The 22,049-nt window shown below is 39.9% G+C and overlaps 2 protein-coding genes across 3 annotated transcripts; both read left to right on the top strand.

The window, feature by feature from the left end:
* Positions 1-124: 124 nt before the first annotated feature.
* On the top strand, positions 125-7,223 carry gsr (glutathione reductase). Its single transcript, XM_079670403.1, has 13 exons — positions 125-587; positions 952-1,120; positions 2,421-2,447; positions 2,562-2,650; positions 4,041-4,110; positions 4,268-4,415; positions 4,507-4,561; positions 4,645-4,744; positions 4,843-5,097; positions 5,428-5,539; positions 5,762-5,893; positions 6,063-6,196; positions 6,614-7,223. The coding sequence occupies exons 1-13, from the start codon at positions 526-528 to the stop codon at positions 6,761-6,763; spliced, it is 1,503 nt and encodes a 500-aa protein (XP_079526529.1). The 5' UTR covers positions 125-525; the 3' UTR covers positions 6,764-7,223.
* Positions 7,224-8,211: 988 nt separating this feature from the next.
* slc30a9 (solute carrier family 30 member 9) lies at positions 8,212-21,796 on the top strand. 2 transcript variants are annotated; one of them, XM_079672748.1, is made up of 18 exons: positions 8,212-8,343; positions 8,740-8,889; positions 10,082-10,273; positions 10,845-10,892; positions 11,067-11,166; positions 12,370-12,462; positions 12,578-12,660; positions 13,011-13,069; positions 14,394-14,461; positions 15,332-15,490; positions 15,728-15,863; positions 15,951-15,990; positions 16,073-16,144; positions 17,138-17,245; positions 18,081-18,246; positions 18,566-18,695; positions 19,935-20,048; positions 20,195-21,796. In XM_079672748.1, exons 2-18 carry the CDS (start codon positions 8,781-8,783, stop codon positions 20,237-20,239), a joined length of 1,722 nt encoding a protein of 573 aa, XP_079528874.1. In that variant the 5' UTR covers positions 8,212-8,343; positions 8,740-8,780; the 3' UTR covers positions 20,240-21,796. The 2 variants fall into 2 exon arrangements, with proteins under 2 accessions (XP_079528874.1, XP_079528873.1); XM_079672747.1 differs by having other exon boundaries at positions 13,008-13,069.
* The last annotated feature ends 253 nt before the right edge of the window (positions 21,797-22,049 follow it).

The raw sequence follows: 22,049 nt of genomic DNA, 5'->3' as shown, positions 1-22,049 counted from the left end.
CGTATTTTATCTTATCTTGTTCTCTTAATATTGCCTATACTGCCGGGAAATGTGCTTTTGGCTTCTCTTCAGCAGGTCTTATTTTGAATATTTTGACCGGAAGTTAACTTTTTTAATTTAGTTTTCCTTCACAGCTGGCAGGCAGGGTGCAGCGTAGGTGCTATAAAAATACGCAAACCCCCTTTATATCCTGGGATTATTCACACGTTTCTAAATCTGCTACTGGACAAACACGCATTTTTTATTGTCACCTTCGTTATACACACCCTAAATTATGACAACTTCAGAAACATGAAATATTTGTTTTAAACGTATCCTTCCAGATTTTAGGCTACTGAATGGGCAACATGAGACCGACGGGAGTTCGTGTCGTCGAGTATTTTTGAGTTCACCCCCCCCAGTGACACAGGAAGTGGTTTGCAGCGTTTGTTATGAAGTCCCCTCACAGGCTTTCACCGGCTGACACATAAACAACCACACGTTGTGGAGACTTCTCTAATAAATGCCCTACAAATCGATAAAAACATGCTGTGTAGAAGAATATGCAGACTGGTTCCCAACGTTTCAGTGCACATGGCATTACCAAGGTGAGTCATGCAGTATATCTAAGTTAAATACTCACTGTAATATTCAATCACAAACTACGTCATGATGCTTTCTTGACTACATTTGGTCATTTTACCTAATTCTTGTTGCAGATTTAACTCTGATTTCTCCTGCTTTTCTATACGTAGTACTATAGCGCATGTGATGATCACCATGACTATGCACACCATTGTTGCAACTCATAATGACACAGCAGAGGCATTGACCCACCCTATTCCCCTGTTGGAGCACACTGGCGCCAGCTTCCTGGTTATGGCTGGTTATTTTAACCCAGCTAACCCGGTGTATGCAAGCTTGCGGCTGCTCTGTCCCCAAAAAGCAACTTTTTTCGTATTTTCTTCGTAGACAAGGAGTAAACATCCACCGCAGTATGGCCTCAGACACTGCGGGGACGACCCGGTTCGATCTCCTGGTGATCGGCGGCGGGTCCGGAGGTCTGGCCGGGGCTCGCAGGGCGTCGGAGCTCGGAGCTTCCGCCGCCGTGATCGAGAGCCACAAACTCGGAGGTACCTGCGTGAGTAAAAAACCACACTGTTATTCATCCCGACTAGAGTCACTGTCTGTTTTGTCACTCTGCTGCTTTCATACACACACGCTGGTGGCCAGGGTTCACTGCGAATCCTCCCGACTTCTTTTGTGGAAGTGTTTTGTGTGTGCAACAAACATTGTAGCCCCGACATACTAAAGCTAACAGCCACTGTATAAAGCAGCAGAGACAAAGTCTTAACAGTTCAATTAAATTGGGTTGAACCTGGTCACCCCTCATAGGTTACTTCATTAAATAGACTAATGGATTCTTTGTGCATAAGGGGTCAATGTGAGGAAGATGATTCAAATATACTAGTTGTTATTGTTGGGAAAACCTTTTTATTGGAAAGCATTTGGAATATGAATATGCGAACATTATATGACAGCATTATCCTGGTCAAAGGAATTGCAAGTTATGATGTCTCTTTGGCACTAAAACATATTAGATCAAATAACTAATTCATTTTTGTAAATATCCTTAGATACAAATTAACAACCTTAAATTAGGTGTTCATAAGGTCACATAAGGTCATCAAATATCAATTACTTTTTGTATTTAGTTTTTTTTATTATTTAATCATTTTTTGTTGACCATGACAGGAAGATAGAGGTTTTTTTTAAGTAATTAATATAAGGATATTCATGGTTATCTCCAAAATGGAAATTGACAACCATTAACTAATTGTGATCTGTTATTAAAATCCGATATTGTCCAATCCCTAATATTACGTATTGTGTTCATCCACTCCTTTATCTTTTTAGTTTACCCAACAGATATATAGCTAATGAGAAAAATATATCACTGCAGTATGATGTGTCACAACCACTAAAACCACTTCCTGATTGCATAAAGGCAAAAATAGTTAGTCAGATTAAATTCCCAATTTTGCTAATAACTGGGTAAAAAAAACGTATGTTAATTAATTGTATTTCTATATAAAAACCGTATAACAAGGGATTAATCAATCCAGCCCAATCAAAATTATGAGTAGCCTCCTTTATAGATGTTTGTAGCAATAAAGTTTATATTTATTTCATATTTATTGACTTCCAGTGATATTGTATCATGATAATATTGTTAAACTGTTTTAGCTAAAAAAAGTTACTTAGGGAAATGTTAACTGCATTAAAGTAGCCTGCATTAAAGTTTTACTTGAAACTAAAACACCTATTGCAACATACTGTGCATAGAGCTCCGGCCTTTGCAGTGTTTATCTTTTTAAAAGTAGGAAGTTATTTCCTCTAGTTTACATTGAACTAATTGACACTGCTTGAATGTTTTTCAGGTCAATGTTGGCTGTGTCCCCAAGAAGGTACTCCTGTCTTTTCAATGTTGTTGTTATGTGCTGAGTTCACCTTAGAAACATGATCATTCTGACCCATTATTCACTAGATGTCTTATGTAGTGCCTTGACCTGTCTTCACAGGTCATGTGGAATGCAGCCGTTCATGCTGAGTATCTCCATGATCACAGTGACTACGGCTTTGAAGTTGGAAATGTCCGTTTCAGTTGGGAGTAAGTTTTCACTAGCCGTTGGTGTCAGTTTTCGCTTTGCGTAACAACAATGAGCTCTTAGGAAACCCTTCACTGTTGTTCCTGGAACAGAGAGGTGTCCATTTCATTGCACAACTGCTCCATCTTGTGTTGCTTCCCTTTAGCCCACTTCTCTATCTTTGCTAGCAACACAGTTAAGTCAAGGTGGGAGTTAATAATAAGCCTCCTTCAGGCAGTGGTTCTCAAACTGGAGGTTGTGAGATCATTTCTACCAGACAGTTGTGGATAAAAAACGAAAACATTTTAAAATATAAAGTTACACATTTTTATCGCAATTTCAAATCAGCTGCTGTCTAGAAAAAATGATGAGTGAGGCAAATATACAAAGAAACACAACATTCATATAAAGTCCTTTTTGAAATGTATGCACACATGATGACTCCTCCTGAGTGCGTCCCTCTTATAGGGAAACATCAAAGGTCATTTACAGCTCACACAACGACATTTTGGTCCAGGTGATTGCCCTAAACACTGATCAGATGCCTCCTATACAGGATGCCATAAAAGCCCCCATGCAACTTGTTAACTTCCTTCCTCCCTCTCTGTCTGCGGTTGTAAGTTTTAACACCCTTCATCTTACCCCTGTGAGCACAGACCAAATGTTCTTATCATACATAAGGATTTAAAATACTTCCAGGATACCACTTTGTTCAATTAACATTTAGATAGGATTACACTTTATTAAAGCTTTAAATGAAAATGGGTTTTATACTACATCACCTATACAAATAATGAAATGTGTGCTTAAAGTAATCATGTCAAATTTTAACTTTTTCAAAACTTTAAAATAGAGGCGACTTTACTTTGGGTTGTTGTGTAATATTGTGTTTGGTTTGCTTTGTCCATCCTTTGTATGCTGCAGGTGCAGGAACAATTATAATAGGCGGTTGTTTTCATAAAATGTCAATTCCATGCAAAAACGATTATCATACTGCTGAACAAGATAATATGATTATAATTTCGGTTTTTGTAGTCCCTCCCAGCATCAACATGCCAATACATATAATAGTATAAAGAAGTACTTAGAAGTGTACACCTGTTAATGCAGGAAATGCTCTAGCTGATGGTTGCCGGATTAAATTCCTGGATAAAGCAGGAAATTCTGGTTCGCAGTTTTCTGTTTATTTCAGAGTACAAAGGAAAGTATGGACAACGTTCAACACTAAATATTTTATTCTTTAAGTATTTCATCTGATCTGAAAACTGAATACACTTTTTTATACTTTTCTAGAATTAACTGCCAGTGTTTGTGTCTGTTCTAATTATAAATGTATGATTTTAAGGGAAGTGAGTAAATATGGGTTGAAAAACAAACAAACATCTTATCTTTGATCATTTCCCGTGTTTGCAGAACTCTGAAAACCAAAAGGGATGCTTATATTAGTCACCTAAATCGCATTTATCGCAACAATCTTGACAAAGTAAGTTCAGTATTTATATTATCATTATTATTTTTCGTGTTTCTGTTTTCTTCCCTATTTATATATTTAGTATTTTTGGCAGTTTAATTTATTTCCCCCCAAAAAATTGTTAGACATAATTACAGTTAGAACAATAATGACATATGCTCTACTCCAGGGTAAAATCCAAAACATTAAAGGCCATGCCAGGTTTACAAATGACCCTGAGCCGACGGTGGAGGTGAATGGAAGAAAATACACAGCGCCTCACATCCTCATCGCCACCGGAGGGCAGCCTGTCGTGATGACTGATGATGAAGTTCCAGGTAAGACATGCTGTACTTAGATTTTTACTAGGGAAAAAGTAATCATCTTTGTGGATTGTACTCTTGAACATGTGTTTACTGATCATTTCAGGGGGGAGTCTGGGCATTACCAGTGATGGCTTTTTTGATCTTGAAACTCTGCCAAAGTGAGCTTTTTTTATTATCTCTTTGGTTTTTATACAATATGTAAAATGTGTGCCTATAATAAAACGCTGTGTGTCCCTGACAGGCGCAGTGTCATTGTGGGTGCAGGCTATATTGCAGTGGAGATGGCAGGCATCCTTTCCACCCTGGGGTCCAAAACGTCCCTCGTTATTCGACAGACCGGAGTAAGAAACACATAAAATCACAACTAAATATGAAATAATGTTATTCATAGTTATGAGGTTATTAAGTAACCAAAACACATATCAATTTCTGTCTGTAGGTTTTGAGGAACTTCGACAGCTTCATAAGCGCAAACTGCACCAAAGAACTGCAAAACTCTGGTATAGATTTGTGGAAAAACTCTCAAGTGAAGTCTGTACGTAAAACAGAGCAGGGACTGGAAGTGACGATCGCCACCAAAGACCCAGAGAAGAAGAACGACGAGGAGAAGATCAGCACCATCCAGGAAGTGGACTGCCTTCTGTGGGCCATCGGCAGACAGCCCAACACCAACGGACTGAACATCGACCTGATGGTAACAGTCGTCTTATAATGTTTACAGTGAACTGGATACTGACATGTGCCGAGCGAATTACAATCAACATCTAAGATGAGTGGGGAAAATAAGGAGATGTTTAATAGACAGCAGACAAAGTCACGGAGGCCACAACAATAAGACATCTCTCTTTGCTATTGAACATGACAAGACCGTTAAGGCGTAAACAATGTATTTTTAAAATATTTTCAAGTTGAATAACCTTTATTCCTCATTTACATGAAGGAATAAAGCTTTCAAATGTATGGATTGGTAAAAAAACATGATCATAATGTCTGATAATTATAGAACAGTGTTTTCTGTCTGCAGGGGTTGGAGACAGATGCAAGAGGCCATATCGTTGTGGATGAGTTTCAGAACACCAACAGACCAGGGATCTACGCTGTAGGGGACGTTTGTGGGAAAGCTCTTCTCACACCTGGTATGAAGTTGACCTGATAACTCAAATACCATAATGTTTATTAAAGCTACACAGTCGTGTTTCCATTCGAGCGTGGTCGGTATGGGTATTTAAAGGCTCATGGGCTGAATATCTTGATATTTGTTTTTTGTGATGCCCAAAAGCCATTTTACTTTTGCTAAATTGTCTATGGGTGCATTCACATTATGCAATCGTTTGACGTTATGTTTTATGTTGGATCAGTTGCCATTGCTGCAGGCAGAAAGCTGGCACACAGACTATTTGAGGGCAAGAAGGACTCAAAGTTCGACTACTCGACTATCCCGACAGTGGTGTTCAGTCACCCACCCATCGGAACGATGGGCCTCACAGAAGGTGAGCAGACATTTCATAATCAAAATAAGTTTGACATTATTAAATTGCCTATATGTCCAGTTTTGCTGTCATCCTGTAAGTTATTTAAGATGAAGTTCATGTACTATAAATTAATCAAAGCTTTACTAAGTAGGGCAATAATTCAAATGCTTATTTTTGTTTTTCACAGAGGAAGCTATTAAACTTCGAGGAAAGGAGAACATAAAGATCTACAAGACTTCTTTCACTCCGATGTATCACGCCATCACGAGCAGGAAGAGTCTGTGCATCATGAAGCTGGTGTGTGAGGGCAAGGAGGAGAAGGTAGGACTCATTATGTTATTTAAAGCGAGTAAAAACATGATCAATGAATGCATCAAAATGTTTAACATGGGGTGTGTCTAGCCCTTTCTTTGAGAGGATTATCTGTATGCTGTATAATCTACAGCTGACGTCAAAAGGCTCACACCCAGTTTCTGCAGGTTTTCAAAAGGCATTCTGGTAAATGTAGGAAGTAAGCCAAACAAACTACATAATGAGTACATGAGGGAGGTTTAGGAAAAGGATATTGTTTTGAATTGGGAGTTAAAAGGTATGTATCAACAGTAGATGCCACTCAGCAGTAAGTTTGGTGTTTCAAAGGGTTGGGTTTGATTCCCTTATGTCTTAATGTGTCTTTATTTTTTAGTGTTATACACAAACACAAACAATTGCAAAGACTGACTTGTGTCTTCTCCCCAGGTGGTGGGCCTGCATATGCAGGGGCTGGGCTGTGATGAGATGCTGCAGGGATTCTCTGTGGCCATCAAGATGGGCGCTACCAAAGCAGACTTTGACAAGACTGTCGCAATTCACCCCACCTCATCTGAGGAGTTTGTCACGATGCGTTAGTGCAAACACAAACTCCCTCCTTGCTTCCCTATACGACCAGCAACCCAGACAATCATACCAGGACGGAGTCGCTCTTGATCAGCTTGACGACCTGCTTTCTTATACTTCAATTTTCACTCATTTAAGTGACCTTATTTGTGCGCAGTGTTGAATGGATTATGGCCTTCTTAAACTGTACTGTGGGTCTTGATTTTTGATTGAATACTCCTGATTCCATTTTGATCATCGTGATATGGAAGTGACGGATCTGCAGGTATTGTTGTCAAGTGATTGCATGGGAAAACAAACTAAAAAAGACCTCTCTCCTAGTGTATGTGTTTGATTTGTCAAGTCATTTGTCCGATGAATATTGCAACACTGCTGCTCCATAAGGCTCCTACCTACTACCAATGTGAGGTAACAATGTATCCACTGTACTGTTCTAAACAAAGACTGAATAAACACAAGTTTTTTTTCTTAACTGTTGAGATTCCTTTCTCTTCATTCGGTGACTAAGACTTGTTTTATCATTTCAATGCTGTGTTGCCAACACCCTTCCCTACTAGTGCCCTTCCCTGTTTAGGTTTCCAATTCCAATTGACATGGGTTGAGCGATGACAAAGTAAATCTTATATTTGGACACAGGAAGCTTTATTTTTGCTCATACCTCAAGTCATAATGTTCGATAAATGAGCATTTAAAACAACTATATCACTATTTAACCACTAAAAAAGACAGGATAAAATCTGGGTTAGTTGATGATTTTAAATGTAGTGTGCAATTGTATATTAATTACCTAACTACTAACAAACTAGTTCATGTTGAACGAAAAAAAAGAAAGTTTAAAAATCAAGAAAAGGCCATCACAATGTTACTTATAATTTAAAAGAAATTAAGTAATGGGCTAAAATAAATTGTCTGCATACATATGTTTATTAGGGTGGTCCTTAGTGCCATGTACATTTTCGAATGCATTTATTTTAAGCTCCAACCACCGGAATTCGTTATGATAGTCAACAAAACTCTCCTGGTGAATTTTTTCCTCAATCTGACAACATTTACCCCTCCCTCGTCGACCTGGTCTGCCACACCAGCAGTATCCTAGCATGGGCACTTTTGACTTCTGTTTATGTATTACAGAAGGGGAAAACAATTATATTTGGATGTGAAGCCCAGCCAATCATTCAAGGATTTCTACATTTTTAATAATACCACAAACAGTTGCTCTTTTGTTTTTCGTTTATGTAGCATAAGAGAGAAATCTCTAAATCGACTTTATTTTTGAAGTAATATTGTTAAAGGATACGTTTCATTTATGGTTTTAATTAAATATAGTCCTATTTCTAAACGATAAGGGGGGACCAGGGACATGAACATCGGATGACCTTGTTTGTATAGCAGTTTACAGAATATCGCGATACTTGTAAAGACAACACTAAACGGATTACACTCTCACGAGAAGACAACGGGACTTTTGTCGTCACAGGTCACGTGTGTGTGTTTGTAGCACTCACCTTATGTCCATAGCGGCGTATCATCAATTTGACCATACATTCTCAAAATGGATACAGATTATGCAGAACAAACTTCGCAATAAAAAGGTATTGGCTCTAAGTTTGAATGACCTCAGCCTAAAATACTTGCTATTAGGTGTCAGTTGTTTCTGAGTAATTAAAATGTTACACGGCACTTGTTACTTATGTTGGCTAACGATGCTAGCTTAGCATGCTAGCTGGTTAGGTTAGCCAATTATTTGGCTCTGTAGCCGCCGGGGTTGGTGGCGCTGCAACTGCGTTCGTGCTAGCCGGCCGGCATAGACAATATTTGATGAGCAAAGCCAGCTGTGTTAATAGTTTAGTTTGTTGGTAGCTATGCTAACGGCACTGCTTGATTAGATTGTCAGGTGTTGAAATGTCTCCATGGTGTTAATCTGACTGAACTGGGTTAAGTTGACATGCTAACCTAACGGTGACCGGGCTATCCGCTTCTCTGCACAGCAAGTTCCAGCCTTTCGGAACCGACCCCCGCTACAGCGAGGATGTTCCCCAGCCTAGCCCACCGACCATGGCATGCCTTCTGCAGGGTGTCCATGCAGCACAGGGCGCCCCTGTCACAACGCTCCCCGAGGCTTCCCCAGCTGTGCCACGGTGAGGACACTTGTACATGTATATCTATCTATTTAATTGAGAGATGAATATCTACTTTCTTTCAAGAGAGACCTGAGAACAAGTAATATCATTTACAAGAGCACATAAGCAATCGTCAGAAGATTAAGCTTTACATCTCCAAGGTTGTCTAAATGTAAAAAGTGCACAGTACCTGAAACCAGCACTTCCAGCATAAGTGCGTACATAATCAGAACCATTTATTATTTGCACAGCGGGGACATAGAAAAGACTGACAATAAGAAACAGTAGCTAACTGATAAGTACTCTTCCAATCCATGTCCAAAAATGAGTAGCAGCATTTAAATAGCCAAGTGAACATTAAGGTTTGAGATTTATTAAAATTATGTTCTGCACATTTAAATGATAATGATTATTCCACAGTAGAATTACCAAAAAAGTGTATATTGCACATTACAAGTTTATTGCACCAGATTTTAACAGTCAGTATTGGGATATCAAATAAGAGGTTAAGCAGTTGCTGGACCTTGTACTGTAGTACGGAGATAATGATCGGTGTGATGTAGTTGGGAAGCTCTAACAGTAGGGTGTAAATCACAAGCTTCCGTAAATTAGTCAACGATATTATATCTGATTATATCCAAAAGTCTGCCATAATATTGTTTTGAGACTATTCATGGGACTGGTATTTATATGAGAAGATATGATATGCCAATCAACACAGTAACATTTGTATCTACTCACAAAAGCAACTACAATATGACTTCACAATTGTATAACTAGGCTTTTACAGACATTGGAAGAATCTCATAATTTTAGGAGTAAAAGTAGACGTCCTATTGTTCACTAGAAACAGCCACTTTAACCATGTTTAAGTGCAAATGTTTTTTAGGTGCACTAGGGGTGGACACATATTTGTTATAGGTATTTATAAATAAAGATATATCTTTAAAATCCTATGTAGTGATGTATGCATCCATGATATTGGACAGTTGGTCCTTGAATTAATACAGATTGATGGATTATTTTTTACACCCTTATTAAATAGAAAGCTTTATAAATAAAATACGATTGATATTGCGTCTGGACTGTATCAGAGTGATATTAGAGGTTAGCTGAAACATTACGTACATTATGGCTCTTACTTTCTTTGGAACCATAGATTATTTTGCAGTGCCAGAAAACAAAGTGTTGTCATACAATCTGTTTGCAGGATGGCAGAGCGCAGGCATACACAGCATGTGGTTCAGCCTTCCAGACTGCCGTGTTGCTTCCCTAGGGCTGGGCAAGGTGCAGTACTACTCTACCTCTGGCTCCAGTAAAGATGATCCCCCAAAACCTGCGTCAGGCGATGCTCCGTCAGCAGAACAGGTCCTGTCTGCTGCTTCCATCCCAGTTCCAACAGGTGAAGAACTTCAATGTTTCACGATAGTACAGCAGTGTTTAGATGTTTAAAGACGGTCAATTGTTGGCATTTTGTGCGTCATGGCATCATGTACACTAGTTTTGAATACTTTCTAGGAATGCACAAAACTCAGTACTTCTAACTCATTTGGTACACTCAGATATTTATCCAAACCTTATTGGAGGAAAGGTTAACCTCATCTTGTAATAGAACTAACATGTTATACCTACTGTCATTGAGATCTCCCACTGGCAGACCTAAAATACTGAATTTACCCTGGGCAAATTAGAAAACAGTGTAACTTATGTTACATGTAAAACATGCCATATTTATTTTTGGGTAATATTGGATGTTTTATTTGATTTCTGGCCAATAATAACATTAAAATGCCTTTTTTTTCTGCTGGTACCAATCCCATCCCAGCGTCCCTATCCTCTTTTTAAAGTTCTCAAAAGTAGTTTTTAGCGTGCCCTGTCAACCAAAGGACCTAGACGTTTTGTTAATGTTGTTGCCTATAAGAATTTCTCACTGGTTAACGTCTTTGGTTGCATTAAAAAATTTTCTCTCACAGCTCCAACACCTCAGGGGCTGACAAAAACTGAGACAATTCAGGTGAAAGGTAAGGAACAACATCTGTGCATGTGTGACATTACACAGACCCGCTGCCTTGCACTATATTTAGCTTTTATTTGTACTGTCTTCGTAATGTGTGCACGGTTATGTGGCTTGGTCAATGTTAAAGGCTAATGAATGCAGATTAAACTCTTCATATTTTCCCTCTGTTGTCACACAGTTCGGGCAGTCCTGAAGAAAAGGGAATATGGAGCCAAGTACACAATAAACAACTTCATCACAGCAGTCAGAGCCATGAATGAGTTCTGCCTCAAACCAAGGTACCTCCTGTTCCTCAAACTCAATTTCATTTATGTAGAATACAAAGCAATACTGAACTGTCGCCATGACACATTCTGAATTATCAGAGAGGCTAAAAGAGTTTGTCAATTGATCCATGAGATGTTTGACACAAGGTCAAAAACAACTGCTCTCTGATTCCAGTCCCTTACATTTGATTATTTGCTGCCTTTCTTTATCATTGATTGCCGTACAGTTTATGTTTTCTTTTTTCTTTCTGTCAAACAAAAGAAGATGTGAAGACACCACATTTTGGCTGTACAAAGTTGCAATGCTCATGTTTGATCGTTTAATCTCACAAAAAATCTGAAGATTCTCGATTAATGAAAAAAAAGATTTGTTTCAGCCCTAGTAATAAACGCTCATCTGTTCAGTACCATGTTCAGTACTAGCTGAGATACTGGCAGACCACAACACACATTCCTTCGTTAATAGTTAAAGGTCCCATGTCATGCTTTTCTGGTTATTACCTGTCCCCTTGTGTGTTATGTAGGTTTTTCTGCATGTAAACGATCTGCAGAGTAACAAACCCTCAAAGTACACCCTGTAGCGAGTAAAACTCTAACACAGAAAATACCTGTCTACGCTGCCCCAGAACGCCTCGTTGGAGATTGATCTGTTTCCATTGTTTACTTCCTGGTTACAGTGACGTATTTGGGTATAGTGACGTAACATAAAGTCTGCGGAGCCGTTACGTTTGGACCAATCCGCGGACTTCCTCACACACACACACGGCGGGACGTTGCGAGGCTCGCTGCTGCGAGGAGCGAGACACTGCGAGCTGGCTCACTGGTATGGGGTCAGCGAGACACAGCGGAACTCAGCCTGGGCACACACACAAACTCCCAGCCAGGCTGCGGGTGTGTGTGTGTTCGGGCTGGGTTTCGCTGTGTCTCGCTGTCTCGCAGACGGCCACTGGGCTCACAGGGAGGGGGGGGCAGGAGCTCCAACAAGCCGTTTAGGACAGAGAGTGAATACACATACTATACAGAGATGCTGTTTGAGAAAACCAATGTGAGTTTGGAAAATTGCACAATATACATTTATGTTAGTGAGCCATGACACGGGACCTTTAAGAAGTAAGCATGCTGTTGTGGTTAGCTCATTTAAAACTGCTTAGCATCATTTAACTCGGGTCTTTCTAAATCTTTTTCTCCCCCTCCTCCCCCTTTTTATGTTGACAGTGATCTGGAACAGCTCCGGAAGATCAGGAGACGCAGCCCCCACGACGACACCGAGGCGTTCACTGTGTTCCTGCGCTCCGACGTGGAGGCCAAGTTAGTTCAATGCACTTCTGAAATATAAAGAATATAAACACCAGATAACTTATACAGTGCACCAATTTTCTCTATAACTTTTGTTGATGTGTTTATTTCTCTCTGTGACTGTTAGAGCTCTGGAGGTGTGGGGAAGCCATGAAGCTCTAGCCAGAGAGAAAAATGTCAGGAAAGAAGTGGAGAGAGAGTACCAAGAGAGTAAGTGTTTGGTCTTTCCTGGCATCATGTGCGTCTTTTTTAAAATGTGTTAATGATCACTTTAATTTTCTATACAGCAGGTTAGCTTATCTTAGCAAAAAGAATACAAACAAGGGGTAAATAGTTAACTATAAATGTAACTTAATATAATAGCCAACGTTTTTAAAAATTACCAAATGTAATATCTCGCTCCAAATCAAAACTCAAGTGAAATAATAATCACACTTCAGTTATTCAGGGGGTTATGTGCTTAATATTTGTATAACCTGATTGTTTCAATACTGTTATTAATATTTGATGAACTGTTGGACATATTGGTTTATCTGTTTCTCTTCTTCACTGATAAGCAGATATTTTTCGGAATCAGCAGCTGTTGAAGGAATACAAAGACTTTTGGGGTAACACCAAGGTGAGCGCTTTTTTTCCTGCCATTTCTTTTGATAATATGATCACTTCTCACTGTCTCTTTTACATATAAAACGTGATGTGGATATTAGTGGTGTTGTATTTGTGTGACCTTTGTATCTGTAACCAAGGTCAGTGCATCTATATATCAATATAGAATTTGGCAGAGCTGGATTTTCCCAATATGTGTATATAAACTACGGTAAGCTAAACATGGAGAAGCAGCATTTACCGTAATTTTCGGACTATAAGCCGCGCCTTTTTTCCCATTTTTCGACCCTGCGGCTTATTTAACGGTGCGGCTAATCTATGGATTTTTACAGCTGACGGCCACTAGGTGACCTCCTAAATCTATGGATTTTACAGGTGACAGTCCACCACCTTTAACTCTATGGGCTCTTTGGCCGGCCCGCGCCCCCCACCTTTAAGCGGCGGGCTCCAGCAGGAAAAGCTGGAGGCCGGAAAAGAGTGAGACAGGTAGCGTGCAAAAGTAAAAGTGGAACCGAGAGTGGTACGAGAGACAGAACGAGAGCAAGACAGACAGACATTACGAGAGCGAGACAGTTTGTCCCCGTACCACTGGTTGAAAACCACTGCTGTAGATCACTGCCGGTACGTGCGCTGGGAGCGCACCGTTTAAGTTTGAAAGTTGAAAAGTTTGTGTGTCTGAAACGCTATGTGATACAGTACAGTTTACACAGCACAGTACATCTTCTGTAGCTACTATTGCACAAAATGGTAACACTTGAATACGTTATGTAGATATGCAACTTGTTTGTTGAAATGTTAATAACTGGGAGCTTCCTCAAACAGCCATCTCTTTCCCGACAATCCCCTGTGCACGAACCTTACATATGGTAATTAAACATTAAAACACCTGCGGCTTATAGTCCAGTGCGGCTTATATATGTACACATCATTCAATTTAGCTGCTGCGGCTTATATTCAGGTGCGCCTTATAGTCCGAAAATTACGGTAGTTGTTATGCCATCTGGAACAAACTCCCTGAATCCTGCAGGTCAGCTGCAACTGTTAATACTTTTAAATCGAGATTAAAAACATATCTTTTTGACGCTGCATTTGGATGATTTGTTCAAATTCAAACTGCAGTATGGCCTTTATCCCTGTTTATACCTGTTGTGTTTATTTTATTATCTTTGCTTTTTAAATGCCATTTTATAATGTGCTTCCACTGTATTTATTCTTAAATGTCTTTGATTTTGTAACGCACTTTGGGTTGCCGTGTGCTGAGAGGTGCTGTATAAATACACTTGCCTTATATTAATGATGGTTGCTATGTCTCTTTGCTTTTGCTTTGTTCGATAAAGCCTCGATCGGGCCCGAGGGCCACTTTCCTCGAAGGACCAGGAAAGGTGGTCATGGTGGCTATTTGCATGTAAGTCTAAATACTCGCCCTTGTTTCTGACTAACTAGGTCACTTTATACACAAAGTGGGGATATTGGATTAGAGACAAAATGGTTGACTACATGTGGAAAAAACATACGTTCACTTAGGGCTGTGCAATTAATCGTATTTTAATCTCGATTTTGGCTTGCAACGATTACGAAAACAACGTAATCGAAATAAAGCAATTTTATTATTTAAAAAAAAAATGTAATTATTGGTTTTATTGGTTTTTCAGTTGAATTATACTTAAGGTTCAGGGTAATCAACTGTTATAAACATACTGTTCACATTTTTTTTTTCAATAAATGAATGTTTTCAAAGTAAATGGATAATCGTTTTTCATAATCGTGATATCAATTATTGACCAAAATAATCGTGATTATGATTTTGGCCGTAATCGCACAGCCCTACGTTCACGTTATATCTCTAATCCACATAAATATCCTCTACTGTACAGTTTGTCAAACTCTATAAAGATTTAGAAGAAAGTGAAATCTTGTGTCAGGACCTGCACGGGACCTTGTCTCACATGAGATTCCTCGGCCTATTGAATTAGGGTGATTGTGTTAGAGGACATGTGCAGTCACATGAACAGCAGCACGTTTCCTTCGCTTATGCACAAGGAAGCACGGGACTGCGTGAGTTAAGTGCTGCGTCGAGCAGAGGTGCACTTTGTGTGTACATGCTGTCATTCAGGAGCATCCAAACATAAAAATGTAAACTGAAATAGTTTAGTAACGGATATCTAAGCTAGCCAATACATCTGTAGACGCCTTTGATCAGAACTAGTGCTGTGCTAGATGATAAACGTTTCATTGCCCTCTGTGTGCTTCATCTACTCTTTGTCTCTCTCTGCAGCAATGGGTTGAACTTCATCTTCAAGCTCCTGGCTTGGGTCTACACTGGATCAGCCAGCATGTTCTCAGAGGCCATCCACTCTCTGGCCGACACCTGCAACCAGGCTCTGCTCGCCCTGGGGATCAGCCAGTCGGTCCGCAACCCTGATGCCGGCCACCCGTAAGCACCACACCTTACTATACTGTAAAGAAAAGCCGTTCCCAAGAAAAACTGTCACCAAAGAGTAAAAATATAGGTCTAAGTCTACAGATTACAGATTAGAAGTGTGCAGAAGAAATCCTTTGCCAACAGCATTTTTGCAGAACGTAGTTGGTGTGTCACCTTGTCAAAATAGTATTGGACTAAATGTTATTGAAGAACCAGTCTTGCTTTTTGTTGACCCTTCGTATTTTCCAGGTATGGCTTCTCCAACATGCGCTACATTGCCTCCCTGATCAGCGGGGTGGGCATCTTTATGATGGGAGCGGGCCTGTCCTGGTACCATGGCATCATGGGCCTGCTGCACCCACAGCCCATGGAGTCTTTGTTATGGGTGAGTGTCTGTTGTTTTGACTCAGTCTGTAAGGACGATTTAATAAAGGATGATAATGACCCAAGACGTTGCATTTCTGTGTTACAGGCCTACTGTATTTTGGCCGGCTCTCTGGTGTCTGAAGGAGGTATGTTAATAACCTTCTACATCTTTGAGGACAATTTGACATCAAAAACACTGAAACATCTCTTTGTATTTTCTCCTTCCAGCCACGTTACTAGTCGCCATCAATGAGATAAAAAGGAGTGCCCGGATACATGGAGTATCTTTTCATGAATATGGTATGTCATACTGAAATATTGATGTTAGTAATTGTTGCATTGGATTCCATTTTCACATTATTGATCAGACAGCATTTCCCTAAGAGAGGATGATTTCCAACTGAAAGCATATGACACAAAAGTGTTCAAATGAAACTCAAGGTTTTGATTTGATCCGGTCAGATGTGAGGTTGAGGCAAATAGTCAAATCAAGTCGATTCAAACTATATAGCCCAATATCACATCGACCCTTTAACAGGCTTTACGATATGCACAGCATACAAGACTAAACGCTGCTTACACCCATGCTTCACAGTGTTTCCCACAGAATTTGATTCTATTTGTGGGGGCATCGCACACCCCCTACCCCACCCCCCTTAACCAGTGTTTCCGCCAGACCAGGGCTGAGAGGGCGTCCACCCCGAGAGCGGGAGGTGTGACGTCACGTGACTTGAATTTTGAATTGAGCTGTCCCTTTATAGATGCTATCTCTTGTCTCTCGTATTAGTGATGGGAATTCCGGCTCTTATTGGTGAACCGGATCATTTCATTCATCACAAATGAATCAATGTATGGAAAACACTGCTTCAAATACGGAAACACGTTCCTCATAATGTTTACAGAGGAAAAAGGACAGAAACCCTCAGGGAGAAGGGGGAGTGAGACACAAGACTTCCTCTCCACCATTATGAGAACAGGCTACAGAAACAAAACAAAAGCAGAAGTGAAGCACTCCACTCACACAGATAGAAGAATGAAACAAACACACCGAGGGAGAAAAAGAAGGTCCCAGGTGTCAACAAGGTCTTTTGTTGTCACTTCCCAGAGACAGAGTCATTCATGCAGAGTTCCTGAATGAAAAATCTGACTCGAATCATATCGGCCATAATGCAACAAACAAAACAAAGAAACGTACTTTTAACATATCATTTCAATCAATGCCAGTCTCTAAATGTACATATCTGGCTGTTCAGGATATGGTTGATGTTTACTGTGTTTTCTTTGTGTGTGCAGTCATGCAGAGCCGAGACCCCAGCACTAACGTGGTGCTGCTGGAGGACGCTGCTGCTGTGTTAGGAGTCATCATGGCCGCCAGCTGCATGGGGCTCACCTCCCTCACAGGTACAGACACAAAGACTTTGATTGTAAAGATATTATCCTAAGTCATGCAATGTAATGAGTTGTTATTTTATTGCTTCTTTTTATACTACTATTACTTTGGGTTTATTTCTCTCATGTTTCCTTACTTTGGTCTCTCTTGCCAATGTGGAGTTCCGATATAGTTACGAAATGTCGCGTTTACACCAAAAAGAGCCGGAACTAAAATTAGTTCATCAGAACCTTTTTTACCCCCTTTTCCGTCCCTGCTAGAGAGAAGAAAAAGGTGCTCGTGGGAGAAAAAGGTTCCTATGTCTGATTGGCTGGGCGGATTTTAAACCACGCCCCGTAAAACTCCCAAAAAGTTTTGTGAAGCCGCCATTTTATTATCCTGGCATTAGCATTATTAGCATTAGCCCAGCGCACAAACGCAGAGACTAACTTATGGCAACACAAAAGAAAACATGAGAGCGGTGGAGATGAGGAGGTGTCGGCGTTTCTGGCGATTTACTCGGAAAGCTTCAGTAGAAGCTGCTGGGAGTCCCAGCAGCTTCTACTGAAGCCAGTCCCCAACTCCGGGGACTTCCGGACGGGGACTTCGGGCGGCAGTATACGCATGAAGTTGTTTGCGGCCTGCCAGTAAACCCAAAGCAGAAGAAGAAGAAGTGACGTCAGCGGCTTCATTTGCCTAATCCACCCCCAGGGACTTATTCCGGTGTGAACGCGATCTGTACTTAGTTCATCAGAACTAAAGAGTTCTCATGAACCTTTGTGGGAAAAGTACTTGGTGTGAATGCGCCTAATGATCCAGATTTATTTCACTCTTTTCTATCTGTATCCTTTCCCCTGTCCTCTGTAGGTAACCCTTACTACGACAGCTTGGGGTCTCTGGGGGTGGGAACCCTGCTGGGCGGCGTCTCAGCCTTCCTCATCTACACGAACACAGAGGCTCTGCTGGGCCGCTCCATCCAGCCTGACCGCGTGCAGAAGCTCACAGAGTTCCTGGAGAACGACCCTGCAGTGAGGTCAGTGAGTGGACCGGCACTCTGCGGAGCTCACACTGATGTCCATGGACACAGTCGGGCTTAAAATAGATTTACTGGTGTTTACATGCAACCGTCTTTAGGGCCAGCTGAGCAGGGAAAAGGGATTCTGGTTAATACCCCTGTCCCAGCATGCACAGTCTTCACTTTGAGAAATGAAACAGTGTGGTCTTAAGTCTGTAGGATAGGATTTTCTAATCCACTAAAAGTATTCAGTGACAGTTTGACCATGTTAAAGAATGATAGTTGACCTACCCAAATCACCTGAATGATTCCTAAATGATTATTTTCTTACGAACAGGGCGATCCACGATGTGAAGGCCACTGATCTGGGGCTGAGCAAAGTCCGCTTCAAGGCTGAAGTTGACTTTGATGGTCGAGTGGTGACACGTTCTTATCTGGAAAAACAAGACATTGACCTGATCCTCAATGTAAGTTGTTTATTATTTATATTTGTATACCTCCTTCCTTTGAAATACATATGTTGTATAAAACAGCTTTCCTTTCTTTCACTTTTTGAACTTCCAAGGTTGACTTCTACCTTTTTTATTGCGTACTATTAATCGTAGCCAATAAACACGTCTTTGATGCCAACATAAAATGAGTCGCTACAGAGTGAACAAAATGTTTTTGCTTTCCTACCTACATCTTTATGTAGGGCTGCAACAAACGACTAATTTGGTAATCGATTAATGAAACGATTAATGGACTATTTGGACTATTACTGCCTTGCACAATTTCTTAAAGGCTCTGATTTAGCCATCAACTTTTAGATTTAGCTTGAGGTTGTTTTAGGCATGTGGAAACTAACAATGAAGACAATAAAGTTGAATACTTGATTCAAAAATACATATATTATTAAATTACGACATTTTGAACAAAATAAACATTGCTTTTTATTTAAATTAAATAAATAATATTTCACATCAAAAGAAACAACAATGTTTTAACAAATCTTATTAAATAATCTGATGACAGAACTGTAAACAGAAAAGCTGAAACTTTAACAAAATAAAGAGTAACTCAGTTTCCTCTAATCATTAACCCATGTTTGTATCATTGAGTTAACTCCGTGTGTTGCTGCTAGCATACATAACACCTGCCCCGTCGCTCACAGACGGGGGAGAGAGATCTCGTCTGATCCAAAATACATCATAGACGTATTTGTTTGTCTTTTTGCATGTTAGAAACGAGTTGGCGACACGAAGACTGCGATATAATGTTTTTGTAGCAATAATACATGTCATATATTTTTTAAATGTCTCCAGTACCGATAAAAAGACCAATAACGTTGGAGCTTAACGGCGCGTAAAACACGTGATGACGTCACCAACGAATCGACGACTGAATTAGTTGGCAACTCATTTGGTCATCGATTAAGTCGATTAGTTGTTGCACCCCTATTTGTATGTACCTCCTTCGAGTGTTTTCCCAAACCAGCCCTTACAATGCAGCTCAGACGGTGACTTTGAACAAATGTGTGCCCACAAACTGAATGGGGAAATCCTAAATGACCCTCTTCGGTCTGGTTGAAGCAGTTCTAACAGAACATTTTATTGTTTTGGAAAAGGAATCTTGTCAAACCTGAACTTGACTCATGAAATAATTTGCCAGGTTTAATTATTCATCTTTAAAGCTTAAATTTTTCTCGATTTTGTTTCTGTCTGCAGGAAATTCAGCTGGTGAAGACCCCCGAGGAGCTGGAGAGCTTCATGTTGAAACACGGGGAGAACATCATCGACACTCTGGGAGCCGAGGTGGACCGCTTGGAGAAAGAACTCAAGGTACTGAAATGATAACAATGTTGTCAAAAAAAAAAAAAAAACTCCTATTTTTAGCATTTCAGCATGGTACTCCCTTTATTCATCATTGAAATGTATCTGCACAGCAAACACATATGTTTATGTAACCTGTTTTTGTTCCTCTGCAGCAACGTAACCCGGAGGTTCGTCATGTAGATTTGGAGATTCTATAATACCTGTTGGGTGTCTGCTGAGGAACATCATGCTGTAACAAGAAGAGCAGAGGGTGAAGGAGGGTCCCGCTATCTGCCTCCAATCCTGACCACCAAGAACAAACCTCAGTTTCTGCACAACTCATCAAGTCTTACTGTACAACAGACCATAACCGTAACCATACCCGAGGACAGTGATTGGGGCATTTTTTCGCTTTCTTTGTGATGCTTGAACTTCGATTAGCCGAGAATTCATCCTGCCAGAGATTCACATTCGAGTGCGAGTGTTTCTGGCTGAGGACTAAGAACTGTTATTGTTCTCCTTGAATTTATAGAGAAATGTAAATCTCTGTTGTAGTTCACGTCCATCTCTGACAGTTTAGTCTTCTGGTGGTTTGATTTAACTCACATTCCTGTGTGAATGTGTTTGGATTTGGTTGAAAACACACCCAAAAAAAAAAATAGAGAGAAAAATCAAGGAACAGGACCAGTATGATTTACTAGACTTGAACTTCATTATATTGTGATGCTTGAACCACAATAATGATAACAATACATTACGTTTATAAAGCGCTTTTCCTAGCGCTTAGTGATGTTTCCTTCATTAGAACAAGAGGAAACCTGAGATACATATTCAAACGATTTATTTAACTGCTAGACAATATTAGATGGTTTTTTTTCTTTTAATGTGAAAAAAGGACAGAACTGAAAACAGCACAATGCTGCTGCTTGTTCTCCAATGAAAAGAGTTTGCGATGAATAGATTTCATCTATGCTATTACAGTGAGGGAAATACAAATAAAAAGGCATGATTAAGACTTTTTATTTGATTATAAGCTAGAGTGAGTTAAGGTTAAATACAGTAGTACTTATTCAGCATTAGCTTAAGCAAACAAATATAAATCACTTCAACTCAATATATTCCTGCGATACTATGAAGACAATTTGAGAATCTAACTAACAAATACATTAATAATACATTTATTGGACATCTTGATCTTTATATAAGGTCAAATTGAATGTGTGATCATAGTTCCAAGCCTAGCAATGAAATTACAGGCAGTGGCATCTCTTTCACTTCATTACTCTCTCTGCCAGCTCTTTAGTGTTGATGTTCTCATGAGGTCAGCAGCTGATCACCAGGTGGCTGTTAGTGCTGATCCAAAGATGAAGTGATGGAGGGATGCACAAGTGTAAATAAGATATCCATATTGAAAAATGATTGGACCAGCCCCGTCTCAAACATGTTTTTAATTATTCATAATGACACCCCGGTACAGTTTGTATTAAACGATCAAGTGAACTATCTCCTCCTTGGTGTTACTGCTGAATATAGTGTGTGCAACATACAGTGACTTTGCTTTTGGCTTTTCATTCTGCATTTACTTCAGCCGGTCGCCTTCCTGCTTCAACATGTTACTTTCTTTCAGGAGGTCGGGCCTGGAGAGCTCTGCTGGGAGGGTGGATATATATTTTTGAAGGTGTTAATAGTGTAATAATATTTTCCCGTCGGTTGTAACGTGTTGCTGAAGGAGTTGGAATAAATTTGTAATAATTTATTAAATTATTTTGCTTTCCTTTTCTGTCAAGTGGTCATATTTCATTTACTGCTTCATGTGTGTGTAGTGTGAGATTTAGGACACAACATCAAGATGTTGGAGGTCTTGTAGGAGACCATACCCAGATTTGATTCCCAATAAATGCTCTTTGGATGCATTGAGAATCTTCTGGAACAGCAAAGAGGTACATTGTGTTGTATTTTGCTTTTTTGATTGGATTATATTTCCTGTTTAAAGCTCAGATGGTTGACTGGGATGTAGACCCAAGTCCA

Source organism: Notothenia rossii (assembly GCF_949606895.1).
Source record: "Notothenia rossii genome assembly, chromosome: 3".
Taxonomy (NCBI): Eukaryota; Metazoa; Chordata; class Actinopteri; order Perciformes; family Nototheniidae; genus Notothenia; species Notothenia rossii.
This window is presented reverse-complemented; position numbering and strand designations above follow the sequence as displayed.